The sequence below is a fragment of the Apium graveolens genome, chromosome 4 (assembly GCF_009905375.1).
Source record: "Apium graveolens cultivar Ventura chromosome 4, ASM990537v1, whole genome shotgun sequence".
Taxonomy (NCBI): Eukaryota; Viridiplantae; Streptophyta; class Magnoliopsida; order Apiales; family Apiaceae; genus Apium; species Apium graveolens.
Window position 1 is genome coordinate 10,395,146 of NC_133650.1, and position 15,202 is coordinate 10,410,347.

A 15,202-nucleotide genomic window follows, 5' to 3' on the forward strand; every position below is an offset into this window, starting at 1 on the left:
TAAAAAAAATTGGTGCTTAAGTCCGATAAACACCTAGACCAAAATCGTGTTGAATTGTACGAAACTCAGATTTCGATTTATAATTCCTGTAACTAGTCACAGTGTAGTAAAATGTAGGGGTGTATGTGTGTTTTGGATCGGATGAATTTTGGTGTAAAAATCAAATTAAATCGCAAAAAAAATTATCACGTTTGTGATTGGGGTAACGAATTTGAGATTATTGTGGTTTGATTTAGAATTCAACCACTTAATATAAAATATTAAAAAATCCGAAAAAATAATTAAAATATTGATAAAATTAGGTTTGACTTTTTTGATAAGTTAACATTCAGAAACAGGGCAAATGTGATGTGCCGCTAATAAAGCGAAGAAGATAATGGGCGAGTAGGTAATTGACTGATTAAAATTAAATCTTGAGACCTGAAGTAATAGACTATGCTCCAAGTTATAACAAAGATAGTGTTAATTTAATCTTATAATATTTAAGAATTAAATTTTTAACAAAATTAATATGTTTAATTATTAGTTATTATACTATAAAAAATTATTATAAATATATTTTTTGATTTACGGTTGTGATTGCGTGATTGTGATTTTTCTATAATAATATAATAGTATTTTCTTCGGGCACTAGAGTCACTACTTTAGTTAGAGAGGGCTTGTGGGCTTGAAAGTTCGCTTCAATGAGAAATACAATTGGGCCGATATTCATCAACAAACTTTTTGTATGTCCGATAACATTGTTGGGCCTGGCAATTTAAATCTAAAACTGGCATTTTCTTCATTCCTCTCATTGTATTTTCATTTTTCATCCATGAAATCACGTTTAGATTTATTATTCACACAAAAGAGAGGAAACCTTTTTTCACTAAACAAAACGGAATTTTCTTATATCGTCCTTTCTGAAAAAATTTGTCTTCCAACAATTTTTTTAATACATTATTTTTTCAGAAACAACCAGAACGGCAGAGATTTTTATCCAAATTTGGTAGAGCAGTTAGGTTTAATAATTAACATCCCAAAAATAAGTTGTTTTATAAAGTAAAAAATTAATACGATAACTGTGCCGGGCCGGGCACGTTTTCACCCGAATCAAGTACATATGCAAACTATGGTCTATGGGCCACATTAATAATAAGATCTTCTTATTGGGGAAGCTGGGTCCACCAACTCCTCCCGGCAAGTACATTTGATACATCTAAAAATCTAAATTGTACTAGGACACAAACATGACACAACAAACAAACGTGTCACACTTGAACAAAAGTAAACTCACTTGAATCTATTTTAATTCTGTTTTGCTCTCCTAATTCACTCTGAGACTACCAATTAATTTTATAATCCATATGTAATTAGATCGTTAATCTCTCCTTAATCCTACAAATAAACATACAATGCTACTATGTTTATATGCACACATGCATACACTGTCTTAGAGTTTAGACCCAGAAAGTGATTAAATATCCCAGATTCTGCTGACACAAGGTACAAATCTATATAACCTTTATTTTTATTTTTCCTTTTCTTTGTTAAATATTTTATTATAGCCTACTGATTATTTAATTGTTCAGAATTTATGTTCTGAGTCTTTTTTTAATGTTCTTGTTTTTTTGCAGGTTGTTTTATTTATTCATCTGTCACTGTGATTGTGATTTTTTGGACTATATATATTAATTAGTATATCTTCAGTTTTGTGGTTTTAGATAATTGATTAGGGGAATTGAATAATGTCAACTATTTCGTGGGGTTTAAAGATATGAGCTGATGATTTTTGGATTCTTATTGAAAATTTTGATGGTCCCTTGTAGACAAATTCATTGCTTATGAGTTAAGACGTCACTTTCGAGTAATTTTAAGCTGGTTTCTTTATTCCATATAGGACAGCTACTGATTGCTAGCCAATCTATTTGGTATTACCTACTTTTATATGAGTCTTGGAACGGCTCTAATGGCAGAAAAGAGTATGCTTCCGTCGAGGTTTTTTCTATGCTTGATTGCTCTTGCAATGTGTCTGTTGATCTTTTCTTCAACATTCTTGTTTCGGTTGAATGATAATTCTTTTACGCCTGCTTTATTTGAGATTGTTGATGATTATAACTCCACTGAGTACTTTTTATCTGAATTGAGACAATTACCCTATCAACCTTCAGATACCGATACTATATCGCCTTCTAGTGATAAGTCTGAGATAAGTGAAGAGGTGGTTCCTCAAGTCACTAGGGTCGTAAAAATTGATTCTTTAGGATATGATAAAGTGAAGGTATGTGATCCGGATCATGCTATTCTTAAGGTGTATATGTATGATTTACCTCCTGAGTTTCACTTTGGGCTCATGGGGTGGAAAGGAGGTCTGAATCAAGTGTGGCCAGATGTTAGTAATATAAGTCAAATACCTCGATACCCTGGTGGGCTGAATTTACAGCACAGTATAGCATACTGGCTCACCCTTGATCTTCTGTCTTCAAACAGTGAGGAAGTATTAAGACCATGCACTGCAATCAGAGTTCAAAATACAAACGACGCTGATATCATATTTGTGCCATTTTTATCTTCACTTAGTTACAACAGGTACTCCAGGCATATTAAAAAAAGAAAAGATAGTATCGACAGAATTTTGCAGGATAAATTAGTGGAGTTTCTGAAGGATCAGGATGAATGGAAACGATCAGGCGGGAAGGATCATTTGATTGTAGCCCACCATCCAAATAGCATGTTGGCTGCAAGAAGAGAGCTAGGTTCTGCTAGATTTGTACTTGCTGATTTTGGAAGATACCCCAAAACAATAGCAAACCTGCAAAAAGATGTGATCGCTCCTTACCAACATGTAATAAAGACCACACCTGCTAATATTTCAGCCCCTTTTGAAGATCGCCCAATCTTAGTGTACTTCCAAGGTGCAATTTATCGAAAAGATGTAAGTTTTCCCAACTCGCAATAATCCGTCTACTACACTTATTCCAGTGTTTTCTCTGTTATATGATTTTCTATTTTTTGGCTACAACCATCACTTAGTGTGCCTGTTCTTTTGCTGTCAGTTAGATTGAACTGCTAATTTGAAAGTTTATTCGGATGCAATTATAACCGCCTCCGCTCCTCGTGCGTTTTGCAAAAATAAATATACTATGAATTTGTGTAGCTATTGAACTTTTTAATGGGTGTTTAAGATAAATCTATCTATAGTTTGATTTCCACTCTATTTGGTGTTGTTCTTTTCCCGTTTTGCACGCTGACAGCCAGGAGCGTGGTAAATGCTGTGTGATTAGCCTATTTTGTTATGCAACATTGAAAAAATAAGAAAGAAACACAAGTGAAAAATCATCCAAGCAAGAAGGTGGTTGGCCTTACTGAGAATATATAATTCACTTTCAAAACATTGGCATAATGGTGTTACTCGTTCGTCCTTGTGATTATCCTTATTGGCATGTCTGTGACAAGATTTGTAATTGTGCATTTATCATAACGTGAAAATTAAACTCCGGCTAGGGATTATAGTTTTGTGTAATAATGTGTTGGGATACCTTTTTTTTCCCCACTAGTCTCTCCTTATATGCTACATTTAACCAGAGAGGTGCCTTTTCTGATGCTTGTAAAATTAAAGTATTTGGTTCATCTAAAGCATACATAAATTTGCAGCTTCATATGATAAAGATGGTAAGAAAATTAAATCACGATTCACGAACTTATGCTTCTCTTTTATGTTTTCATTCTACAGCATTTTCCCTACAAAACTATTAATCCAGATTTTCCTTGTGGCTCTTGGTAATTTATGATTAAAAGGTCATTCACATACTATAAAATATCTGCTATACAACTTTAGTGAACTAGTGTAAGATTATTGCATTTAAGTTTGGTTAAATATGAAAATTTCGCACAATGTCTGCAGTTATGTTCTTGTTTGTATTCCTTTTCATTTCCTTCCTTCATGAGCATATTAGCCATATTTATATGATCTTCAGATATTTTATCTATTCACACCTCATAAATCTCGAAATTAAGTTGTACATAAATTCTCTGCTTAAAATTTCCATCTTAACTTTTTTTTCCATGTTATTTATAATCTACAAAGCTTATATTGTTTGGTTTCATCTTCAGGGTGGAGCAATTCGTCAAGAATTATATTACCTTCTCAAAGACGAAAAAGACGTACACTTCTCGTTTGGAAGTGTTCGAGCAAATGGGATCAATCAAGCAGGGAGAGGGATGGCAGCATCAAAATTTTGCCTAAATATTGCTGGAGACACCCCTTCCTCAAATAGATTATTTGATGCCATAGCTACTCATTGTGTTCCTGTTATAATTAGTGACGACATTGAGCTACCTTTTGAAGATGTTCTAGACTACTCAGAATTCTGTGTATTTGTTCGTGCAACTGATGCTGTTAGAAAGGGTTACCTTCTGAATCTACTTAGAGGGATTGATCGGGAAAAATGGTCTAAAATGTGGGACAGATTAAAAGAAATTGAAAAGCACTTTGAGTATCAGTTTCCATCAAGGCCTGGTGATGCTGTAGATATGATCTGGGGTGTAGTCTCACGTAAATTATCTGCTTCATATAATGAAGTTTACAGAAAGAATAGATACAACAAAACCAAACTCTTATTGAACACCCGGTGAGATTTTTATTATGGACCTGTGGAACATGAATATATTGGTAGAATGGAACAAGTACGACTAAGGGAATATAGCCTGATTTTTTAGAAGACTATCTTGGCTCTGTTTCGGTTACTAATATAGCCACTTTGTGTACATATATACTATTTTAGGATCCTCAACAACTCTGGAAGTACACTCTTTTTGTTGGGAAAAAAATATACTTTTGGCATTTAGTACAATCTTTTGGATGCAAGTGCAGCCTAATGTTTTTCCCCGGTGAAGTACGCTAGAGATGTCTTATTCAAATACCTTTTGCTCTTTTTATCTCATGGACAGACAAAACGCTTGCAGTACTCAGCTAGTAAGTATTCTACAATTAATATGCATTTCTTGGGTATATTTGATTGATATGTTCAATATATAGAATATGCAAGAAAGCATTTGTCATGGTTGCTAATTTTGGTTAAGTACTTACGTGTGTGTTTGTTTGTGGGAGGGAAAAGATAGAGTTGTCATAAAAACACTGAAATTCTATTGTCTGAGCCGATTAAATAACCTATACAACATGCTGTAGAGTTTCTCAAAAAGACATTCAGCTCTATTTGAATAAAAAGTTTCATTATAAACAAATAAAAGTATAGTACCAACTCTGTACTGAAAGGGCTTCGAAGGAAGCATAAGTTGAGCACACCCTTGCAGTTTCTTCTTCCATCCGTGGTCACTTTTGCCCACAGACCTCTTCCATTTTGGATTCAAGCGGGAGGTCGAAAAGAAGAAATAGAAAAGAAAATCTAACATATCAGCACCTGTTGTGAATGGGGTCTGATCCTCTTCTAACTCTTCTTTTGTTTGACTGATTTGGATCAAACATCATTGAAGGAGTGGGTGCCATGTTCAAAGTCTCATGCAGTTCCTGAACATCAGCACCCTTTAGAACACGCGAATTTCTGAGAAGCCTGAGAGCAAGATCTACGCTTCTAAGACCAGAAACTTGTCCTGGTTGAGTAACTAGAAGCCCGACAAAAACAAGAAAGATGACCACTCTACAAGCAGGGAATTTCATACTTGATATTTCTACCCTACAAGAACAAGATTGAATATGAATGAGTTATTCTCTTGTTCAAGAAAATATGATGAGGATAAGTGGCATCTTTGTCTAGAGTTACTCTTTGTTATGCCCTGTCCCTGTACATATAAGCCAAGGTTTTATCTTTTATGGGATTTGCAAAACTAAAGGCATAAAGCATTAGAGGGCCCCAAAACATCTAGAGTGAGCTACAGATTCACTTAATCATAAGCCTGTCATAGAAGCAATATAAGGCTGTTTTAGAAGACTCTGACAGGTTTGATTGTTTGAATGAAAAGGCTAGTTGGAACACCACTCTCGGGAAGCCAAGAATCTTTATATTTTGTTCCCCACAACTCTATCATCTGCATTTCTCTTTTTAACCAAACAGTCATCCATCCATAGTCTTAAGACTCCTAACTGCCATGTCGGATGCTTATATGCTTGCGTGCATAATCATAAGCTTCCAAATCAAGAAGGATAATCAAATGATGACTTGATTTAACTACTCATCAAGGATACTTTTCTTTTTAATCTTATGGTAGTTTCCTTATTAGTTCATTATTATTATCACTTGCAATAGGTAGCAAGTCATTCTTTACATTTGTACAATTCATGTTTCGAAAGATGGTCAAATGTCTACTTGTGATCCGCGTAGAACTTAAATCATTTTGATAGGAGCACCAATTGTAAAAGCTAAATAACATAGCAATTATTATATGTGTGTAATGCAGGTTAAATTTTGTGGCAGATTGATTTTATGACATGGAATTTGGCAGGCAAAGTTGAGATTGCTACAGCTGCAAGAAAGCCAGATAAAGTAGAGGATGTTGGGATAATGTAAGGGAAAGAATAGGAACCTCTCTAAAAATAAACAAACCAAGAAACTGCTTTATGATATACTCTACCTTACTTTAGAATTCCAGGCTCTTCCCTCCATAAAACAATACAAAAAATCTCAGTCCTGGCTTGTCTTGGTTTCTTGTGCTTATTGGGTTTTTTCTTTATGCTTTTCTTTGATCCAACTTTGGTTTGTGAAGCTCCATGCATTCAATTTAAATCTCCTATTTGCAAACCCATTGTTCTTTTATGTATTGGCCATCACCCACCAGCACTTCTTTTTATTTGTTCACTTAACAACCAAGACCTTCCTTTTTCTTTTCTACTTTACTTTGGTTAACATTTTAATTGTTTGATGAATTAGTTCAAGATTTATGTGAAATGTAGAGAAAATGCACAAGGAATTCTTTGTAAACCAAACCAAACATCAAATGAGAAACATTTATATTTAAGTTTAATTCAGACAGAGATAAACTGGTCTTGGTCCAGGTCAGATGGCCAAAAAAAACTAAATACAACTATTAGGGTTCCTGCTTTAGAGTAATGTTAAAAGCAAAAGAAACAAATGAGCTGTTGCTTTGGGAAATCATCTTCACTCTCAATTTTTCACTTTAAAATTACAACTGCTCTGTGTTTAAAGTTCAGTCTCTCTTCCCTCACCGCTCATCATCTATATTCTCCTTCATATACTAATAACAATGAAGTACACGTTGATGACAAATCTATAAAGCACGGACACGGAGAGTCGGAGAGTGACCATCACAATTTTGCAAGCAATACAACCAAAACCTTTTCATTTCAAACCAACCAGTTAATTGCATGCATGTGCAAGCAATACAACTAAAACCTTTTCATTTCAAACTAACCAGTTAACTGCATCTGCCACCCTAATGAAGCAACCAAATATCTATCATCTATCAGTGCAAGATGAGCATTTTGCTGAGTCTAAATTTAATACCTCTACTCCAGAGGACAAATGCAACAGTTTGTTAAATGCGTACTGATACAGTCGTTACAGCAGAAAATAACATGCCTCAGTCATATTATGATTTAGTACAATGATAACATAAACAATAGAGAAAATCGAAATTTCAGTTACATGCTATAAAAGCTCACTTACAGTTGAAAAATTGAAAACGGCAATGAGATTTTACAGGCAGTGGCAACGACTAGTCTGAATAATCTAAAAATCATGTACAAACAATTAAAATTGGCCTTCAAGATTTTACAACAATTTAGGCAAAAAGTGCAACTCGACTAAGGTCCAACCAATCAGCAACATACATATGATGCAAGGCCATTCACCATGATGGAACAGAGCAGTGTACTATTGAACCGGCTCCTGATGGGGGCTTAGAACAGGTCCTGATGTTGAAGCAGGTGCTGGTGTAACTGGAGGTCCAGCTGCTATTGTTACTTGCAAACCCCTATGTTGCCCCGTCTGTATCCATAAACGCAACATCACTTGCTGCCAGTGCTGCTGCTTCCTGATACAATAAAAACAAGAAATATTAGAATGTAAGTTCAAAAGGATTTATTGCTGCTCCACCCCCTGCTGCACCGACTAAAGCCAGGTCTGAGGTTTTCTACCAAGGATAAGCCTAAAACAGAGACTTGGAATGCTATATCTATACGAGCACCAACATGGTGCTAGCATATAAAAAACGCTGACAGCTGCAACTTGCACTAATTGCTTGTCAAACACACAAGGTTTTTTGTCCAAATTGAAAATTAAGGAATTAATAGCCAAAACGGAAGCTTTTGATGTACCTTGTCTTTGATAAGAGTGACTTATACCAATTTTATAAATACAGATAGATGTTTTCTGCAACTATTCTTACAGAACTCTAACTTAGCTAAACAAAATCTTATAGAACTCTGGTACTGTCTTCTGATTCTAAAGCCAGCCACAATTGTCTTTCGGATGTTAAATCATTTTATTTTAAACAGTTACCTCTAGGATCTAACCATGACCATGGTTTCCTATCCAGCATCATAAGATTATGTACTAAATACCTTCTTTAAGATACATGCGAATCATAGACACTGAAGGGCCTGTTTACTTGCAGAGAAGTTTTCCAGTTTTCCCCTCTAAAAATTTTCAGATTTTTTTTGAATTTTTATATCTCTTAGAGAACTGATGAAAACTGAGAAAATGTTTTTCCAAAGATGCAAAATATTTGATTAGTTTTCTGTTTTTTGGGTTCATAAATTTAACACATTTATTATTATCCTCTTGTAATTTAGCAAAAAAAAATAAATTTTTATCCTCTTAGAGTTCTGTCTTCCTTTTATATTTGTTGTGTACTTAATAAATACATATATTTTAAAATTTCGATTTATGCTGACCCTGTGAGCAAATTGTGCGCTTATTGTTAAACTACAATATTATCGATACTACAGTATCTTTAAAACACATAATTCGACCTAATCAAACATTTAAAATGTATAATTGGTTCAAAAGATATGATCAAACATTTACATTTGGAGTTAAGACTTCGTGTAACAATTTTAACATATTTTTTAATGGTAAGAAATTTTTAACAAATTGTAAATAAAATTAAATATTTGGTTTATAATATACATTAATAAGTATTTTTAAATTTTTAATTAATTATAAAATTATTTTTATCTTTACATCAGCTTCTCCGATCTTCTTTGTTTCTTCTTCTAAAGACTGCTATATCGCCGGTTTTATTATGGGTCGCCGGAATCAACAAACTGGAGCGTGAACCCTAGCGATTTGGGTCGAACTCGAAAAGCAATCCGGAATGAACGATCTGGTTCAAGATTCGCAGCCACGTACCGCGTTTCCTGTAACTACGCTTCTTCGTACAAGTTTACCGTGTTTCAAATTTTCTAAATCTGAAAAACAATTAAAAGCTGTTCTTTAGAGTTTTCTAAAGTATAGTTATGATCTAGAAAACCCCAAGTTTTCCATTTAAAAAAAAAAACTAATCTGAAGATGTTATCATATTTTCCTGTTTTCTTAGAAAATTTTTCTACAAAAGTGTTGAAGTAAACAGGAGTGTGAATTATGTAGTGTCACCTAGTATTGCTTTGTGTCAGCTCTATCAAAATCTTATTTACCACGGTACCTTCTTTGCCACGCTGGCTAAATAAAGTAGTTGCAGAGGCAAATGTATAGACATCTACAATAAAACCAAAAGTATGGTTTTAGCGGCCAATTAAAATTTCGCCGCTATAACTATCATCTCAAATTCCCTTAACTGCTGAAATGCATATTATTTTTTCCTATATGAAAAAATCAAAATTGAATTCAAAATAGCAATATAATAATGAAAAGCACTGGAAGCTACTTGCCTGTCTCTGCCTTCGTCGCTGTAATACACTAATAGCCCAGGCCATGATGTAACAGGGAAGAAGGAAACCAGCAGCCCTAAGCAAGAAAAGCTGGGCAAGCAAGAAAAAAGAAAATCGTATCACGTAACAGAAAAGCAACTGGTATGGATAGAAGAGAAGACCTATTTCATGATCCGCTTACAGCGAAAAAGGTGGAAGCATCATCATCATCACTATCACTATCCCCCATGGTCAGAGCATGTCTCAATAACAGAAGAGCCATAAGCTGCCAAAATTTGTACATTTATCTATTAAAAGGTGAATATAAATATAAAAAACAAAAAAAATGGAGACTTGTTTTAAAGCGAATTAAACTAGGTCACATTAAACAGACTGTTTGAGTAAAATTTTTAGTATAGATGAGAAAGAAAATGTTCACAACATAGATAAAGAAATTAATTTCCTAGTTTATATAATGATAGGATGGAGAGAAGTAGAATCAAAAAGCTGATAGTAACACTTAGATTATTCTATTCCTCTTACCAAGAAGGTAAAAAGGTTAAAGGGTGTTATAAAAACACAAGATGCCAGATGACAATGTAAGCTGTCAGACCAATAGACTCTACCACAGCTGATACACTTTATAAGGACCGAAGCTCAATGCCACTCCTATTTTCCCTTATAGGCATCCGCCTGAAGGACAAGTGTGGGGAGGACTACTGCTTCTTAGATCCCCGACCTTCGTGCAAGCATTTGAGCTTGCACAGCTGAAGGAGGAAAACTTCTTATATAGAGGATATTTGAACAAGATAATTCTTCCTTCGTGTCCATAAAAAACAGCATGAATGCACTAAATCATGCACTACACTTGCATGTATTACTAATATATTTATATATATATGATATTCCAATGAAATTTAACATTTAGTTTAAACTTGAACAGAGAAAGCTGCAAAAGGCTTACAATAAGAGCAGCTGAGCGGCAAAATGCAGCTCCATTGGCATCTGAATCATCATATTCATCATATTCAGCCTCTAAAAGACGGCGTTCTGCTGCTGCCATAGCCAGAAGCCGAGGGTCGTGCAAATCTAATGGGCTACCAGCGATTGTCCAAGCCCCACTGTCATCGCAAATCAAGTTCAAAGAGGTTTATGACCAATATATCACTTAGCAGTTGGCATATTAATTCCCTCATAAAGAAATGGAAGAGAACAGAGGTAAATATAGAACTGGATTAACAATGTCCAAGACAAATATATAGTACAAATTAAGAACCAATATTTACAGATGGTCTTACAGAAGGTTTTACTTAAAAACCAAAGCTTATAAATCTAGCAGTAAGAGTAAGTGAACTTGACATCGGGACCACAAGCCTATCTGCAATGTATTGAATGTAGCAACTAACAAGAATAACTGTCAGAAGGCCTATGCATTCAACAGATTTTTGTAGTGGGAGGTATTAACAGTAGCACATGAAGCAAACAGCTCAATTCATACTCTTGTGAAATTATAAAAATTACCGCTAGGCCAAGATCTTTTATCCATATTTGAATTACTTATATTATAATTTCCAAGAAAGAACATATGATTATAAATACAAACCTACTTTCTTGAACATATATGCAGCTTAATCTGATGTATGAACAACATTATAGGAAAAGACTCATGTATATAACAAAAGGATATCCACGAGAAAAACACAACGCTGTATGTAGACAATTTTTGGCTGATCATTACCATCTAAAGGGTCAACATTAGATGCAAATAATATATAGAACAAGTCAAAGGGATAAAATACATGCCTGATATCAATGGTGGTGTCTTCAGCACGAGGAGGGGGAGCAGTATAGCCAGACTGATAAGGCTGTTCAGCATATAGCAAATTTCCAATAAAACATAATACACTAAATTTATTACAATGATTATATAACTTGTAAGGAACTAGTAGATGATAATATCTACGAGGTCGATGACCCACTCTTACAGGCTAAAAATATAATTTAAATCCTTTAAACTAGTAACCTGGAGTTATCATTTACTAGGACATTTGCATAGATTTTGGCATGTCATTCAGATTTCAGAAAAAACTATAGACAACAAATTGAAATAATGGACTCAAGAAGGATTTGACAAATGCGAAAACTAGCATAATATTTGGTTTTTTTAGTTACTAATGTAACTATTTTTCATACGTTCATGTGGAAAGCAACATACATAGTAGATTAGGTGAATAAATTGGATGATCCAGTTTGTAACAGAAAACACCCTACAGATTTACAAGAAATGCATACGCACTAATGTCACAGCAGAACAATTATAAAACTTCACCATTTCAGATTACACATCAATGCTTAATGTGTGTACAACTTCATGGCCATTAACATAAAGCAGTTCGCATCCCATCACAAAGATTACAAATTGAAAAGAACAAGACAGACAGGCATCAAGATATTTGTTTACATTTTAGGATATCCAGGTCATTGATGAAATTTGTTGTAAAAGGAAGTTAGGAATAGATATTAGCATATATATCTATGACGTTGCTGCAAAAAAAATATTTAAAGTGCATTAGGGAACATGATGGTAGAATAAATTAGTGTGCACAACCATTTTCATATCACAGAAAAAACTAATCTAAATGATATGCATTTACCTGATGACATATTTCACAGGTAATATCTCCTTTCTCATTGCACCAACGTTGAACACACTTCCTATGAGCAAACTGCATAAACAAATTTGTACATTAACACTCTAAATGCACATTTCCTCTTAACTGTTGGGCAAGAAGATAAATTCAAAATCTGCAAGATTTCGCCAAGAGATACCCCTCTCCTCTTGGTGATAAGAGATCGAGGATCCAGCCCATGTGGAGGCATGTGTGCGTGACAGCGTGGGTACTCAAATTTCTGTAAATGACTCTATCCAAATAAAACAAATAAACTCAAATTCTTTGTGTTGACAAACTACACCTGAATAGCATTATAGAAAGTATTACTCTGTACAGTAATGCTATCCCCATATACAAAAATCTCTATCATGCAATCCATATTTAATATTGTCAAGAAAAAAACTCATATATCGTATCATTCCAAGCAAGGCGGTAAGAACTAGTTCATCTGACTTGATGAGGCCCAAACTCACATAAAATTATCAATCCAACCAAGGTGACTCGAACCCGCTAATCTAAGCTTAATTTGACTTAAACTCGACTGAATTAACTCAAACTCGACTTGTTTGATAAGGAACAGAGCTCTAGTTCAAACATGATCAAATTGATCATTTAGTAAACCAGAGATATTCTCATTTAGAAAAGCAATCGTGTTTATCAAGACCTCCAATCGGACGACAGCCCTACTTGTAATTACTATTTTGTAATCCTGAAACTTGGTATAGATACGGAAATAGTGTTTCATGTATATGCAACCTTTTTCCAGGAAAATTAAGGCATCCAAGTAGTTGTCTATTGAATAGTAGAGATTAATACATGTCATATTTTGATCATGGCTATTAATAATGGAACAATACTAGGACTATTGTGACAACTTGGTGTCTTGATTGTGGGTAAATGAATGAGCAGCATTCATAGATTAGAAATAGCACACTGGGAAATTGTTCTCTTGCACCTGAACACTCTAAGAGAAGTCTGATTTCTCTTCATTAGATGTGAATTTGTACTACACAAATGAGATAACAATAATTTGTATTCCAATACTGTTAAGGAAAAATTCAACATAGAGCAGCTTGTGAAGTACAGTTTCCGAAGACTTTTAGTGTAACATTCCATGTTTTTTGGCAATTCACGATTCCAGATAATGACATACAGTATGCAAAATGTACCGTGCGTCCTACTCTTCTAGGTAATGTAATAGAGCCAGCAAACATAATGAAAGTACCTTTAGACTGCCATTACAAGAACAAGGAACCTCCAGGTTATTGATGCTATCCTCCTCCTGGCAGATTCGACATTCAACAGTCTGAATAAGTGGTTCTTCTTCACCAGCAGCAACATTGTCTTCCTCTTCATCTATATCAATGGGGAAGCTAGATGAACCATTCACTTTACTACAAGAACCCTGAGCAGTTCCAGAAGCATCAACCTTTTGTAGTGATTGCAATGATTCGGGTGAAACAAGATGGTCAACACATAAAGTCAGGTGGTCCGTCATCACCATACCTGTAAGAAACTGTTGGATTAGCCACTTATCGTATACATATAGTAGATATTTCAAATAGGTAAAATCAAGAAAGCTAAAGCGTCTTGGCACACATGGAAATTTAAAGTCAACTCTTAATGTAAAGATTATTAAGTAACAAAAAACAATACATCGAACAAATATTTATAAAAATGTAAAAAGCGGGCAAACATTTTAAATGGCATAATTGTGTTATACTACATTATACTCCATGTCACGATAAGTTAAATAGCACATCTTTCACCATATTAATCTCTCTCTCTCTCTCTCTCTCTCTCTCTCTCTCTCTCTATTGAGTGTGTGTCTGTGTGTGTCTCTCTCTCTCTCTGAAGTCTGAGCAATCAAATTATAACCTTAAAGACTAACTACGAACCTGAAATATCAAAAAAATGAACTTTCAATTTGCAAAGGATTCAGAATAATAAAGAAACCCAGCCACCTCAATAAGGTCAAAATTAATAAAGTCAACAAAATACAAAAGGGGATAAAATCAAATTGTTAAAATTTAAGCTTTGGCTCTTAATTGTAATGGAATTACAAAAATGAACAAGATTAGGAACAAACCCTAGAAATGTACGAGTAATAATAATGTAATTGATAACAGAACATAATAACAATAATAAAGATTCAAACTTGCATGATAATCTGAAGAAACATACAGATATATACGAGATTAGAGTACAAGCACTTACAGAGAATCTAGAAATCGACCGCGATTGAGTTAAAGTCTTGGTTGGAATGGAGGTGGGTAGGTTACAGTTTTATTCTACGAACGACAACCAACGGGAGTAATATTCAATTTTACAATGTCCCAACAGAAGGCTTTTGTAATATAAATCGGTTCTAAAAATTACTGATTTTATTTCTTAATTAATTGTTTTAATATATTTTGTATATTCGATTTTCTAACTTGACTAATTACTATATTTTTTAAAAATTAATATATTTAATTTAATAAATAAATTACTTTTATATTTTATTAAATACATCTGATTAATCAATTCAATTAATTACCGATTATACAATTAATTATTGAAAATTTACTCTATCGAATAATATTTATTTCCGTTTTTTAGAAATATGTATACTATCAACTATTTTCGCATTCAATTAAATACAGGATTATTTACATTTGACAAAATATTTTTTGAAAATATCTCAAAAAAGTTTCTAAAATGACATGTGTCCTTCTTTCTTTCTTTT

The 15,202-nt window shown here is 33.9% G+C and overlaps 2 protein-coding genes across 7 annotated transcripts; one reads left to right on the plus strand and one right to left on the minus strand.

Annotated features, from left to right (window-relative positions):
• The first annotated feature begins 1,284 nt into the window (after positions 1-1,284).
• LOC141717722 (putative arabinosyltransferase ARAD1) lies at positions 1,285-6,811 on the plus strand. Of its 3 annotated transcripts, XM_074519905.1 has the most exons (5): positions 1,285-1,485; positions 1,617-2,914; positions 4,093-4,610; positions 4,764-4,954; positions 6,394-6,811. In XM_074519905.1, exons 2-4 carry the CDS (start codon positions 1,928-1,930, stop codon positions 4,825-4,827), a joined length of 1,569 nt encoding a protein of 522 aa, XP_074376006.1. In that variant the 5' UTR covers positions 1,285-1,485; positions 1,617-1,927; the 3' UTR covers positions 4,828-4,954; positions 6,394-6,811. The 3 variants fall into 3 exon arrangements, with proteins under 3 accessions (XP_074376006.1, XP_074376008.1, XP_074376007.1); XM_074519907.1 differs by having other exon boundaries at positions 1,287-1,485; positions 4,093-4,954; XM_074519906.1 differs by lacking the exon at positions 1,285-1,485 and having other exon boundaries at positions 1,612-2,914.
• A 729-nt stretch (positions 6,812-7,540) lies between these two features.
• LOC141717723 (uncharacterized) lies at positions 7,541-14,815 on the minus strand. 4 transcript variants are annotated; one of them, XM_074519910.1, is made up of 9 exons: positions 14,692-14,815; positions 13,700-13,980; positions 12,457-12,528; positions 11,606-11,667; positions 10,767-10,923; positions 10,005-10,088; positions 9,824-9,913; positions 9,598-9,651; positions 9,058-9,364 (listed from the first exon to the last, which is right to left on the minus strand). In XM_074519910.1, exons 2-9 carry the CDS (start codon positions 13,976-13,978, stop codon positions 9,359-9,361), a joined length of 804 nt encoding a protein of 267 aa, XP_074376011.1. In that variant the 5' UTR covers positions 13,979-13,980; positions 14,692-14,815; the 3' UTR covers positions 9,058-9,358. The 4 variants fall into 4 exon arrangements, with proteins under 4 accessions (XP_074376010.1, XP_074376011.1, XP_074376012.1 ...); XM_074519909.1 differs by lacking the exons at positions 9,058-9,364; positions 9,598-9,651 and adding an exon at positions 7,541-7,986; XM_074519911.1 differs by lacking the exon at positions 9,598-9,651 and having other exon boundaries at positions 9,064-9,364.
• Positions 14,816-15,202: the final 387 nt, after the last annotated feature.

Excerpts from the sequence above, each read along its gene's own strand:
- LOC141717723 (XM_074519908.1), bottom strand. The coding sequence starts at position 13,978 with ATGGTGATGACGGACCACCTGACTTTATGTGTTGACCATCTTGTTTCA. Across the intron at positions 10,924-11,605 it reads GACACCACCATTGATATCAG|TGGGGCTTGGACAATCGCTG; the intron begins GCATGTATTTTA and ends TTGCGATGACAG. Across the intron at positions 9,652-9,823 it reads AGCGACGAAGGCAGAGACAG|ATGTCTATACATTTGCCTCT; the intron begins GCAAGTAGCTTC and ends GTTTTATTGTAG.
- LOC141717722 (XM_074519905.1), top strand. The coding sequence starts at position 1,928 with ATGAGTCTTGGAACGGCTCTAATGGCAGAAAAGAGTATGCTTCCGTCG. Across the intron at positions 2,915-4,092 it reads GTGCAATTTATCGAAAAGAT|GGTGGAGCAATTCGTCAAGA; the intron begins GTAAGTTTTCCC and ends TTTCATCTTCAG. Across the intron at positions 4,611-4,763 it reads AAACTCTTATTGAACACCCG|GATCCTCAACAACTCTGGAA; the intron begins GTGAGATTTTTA and ends ATACTATTTTAG.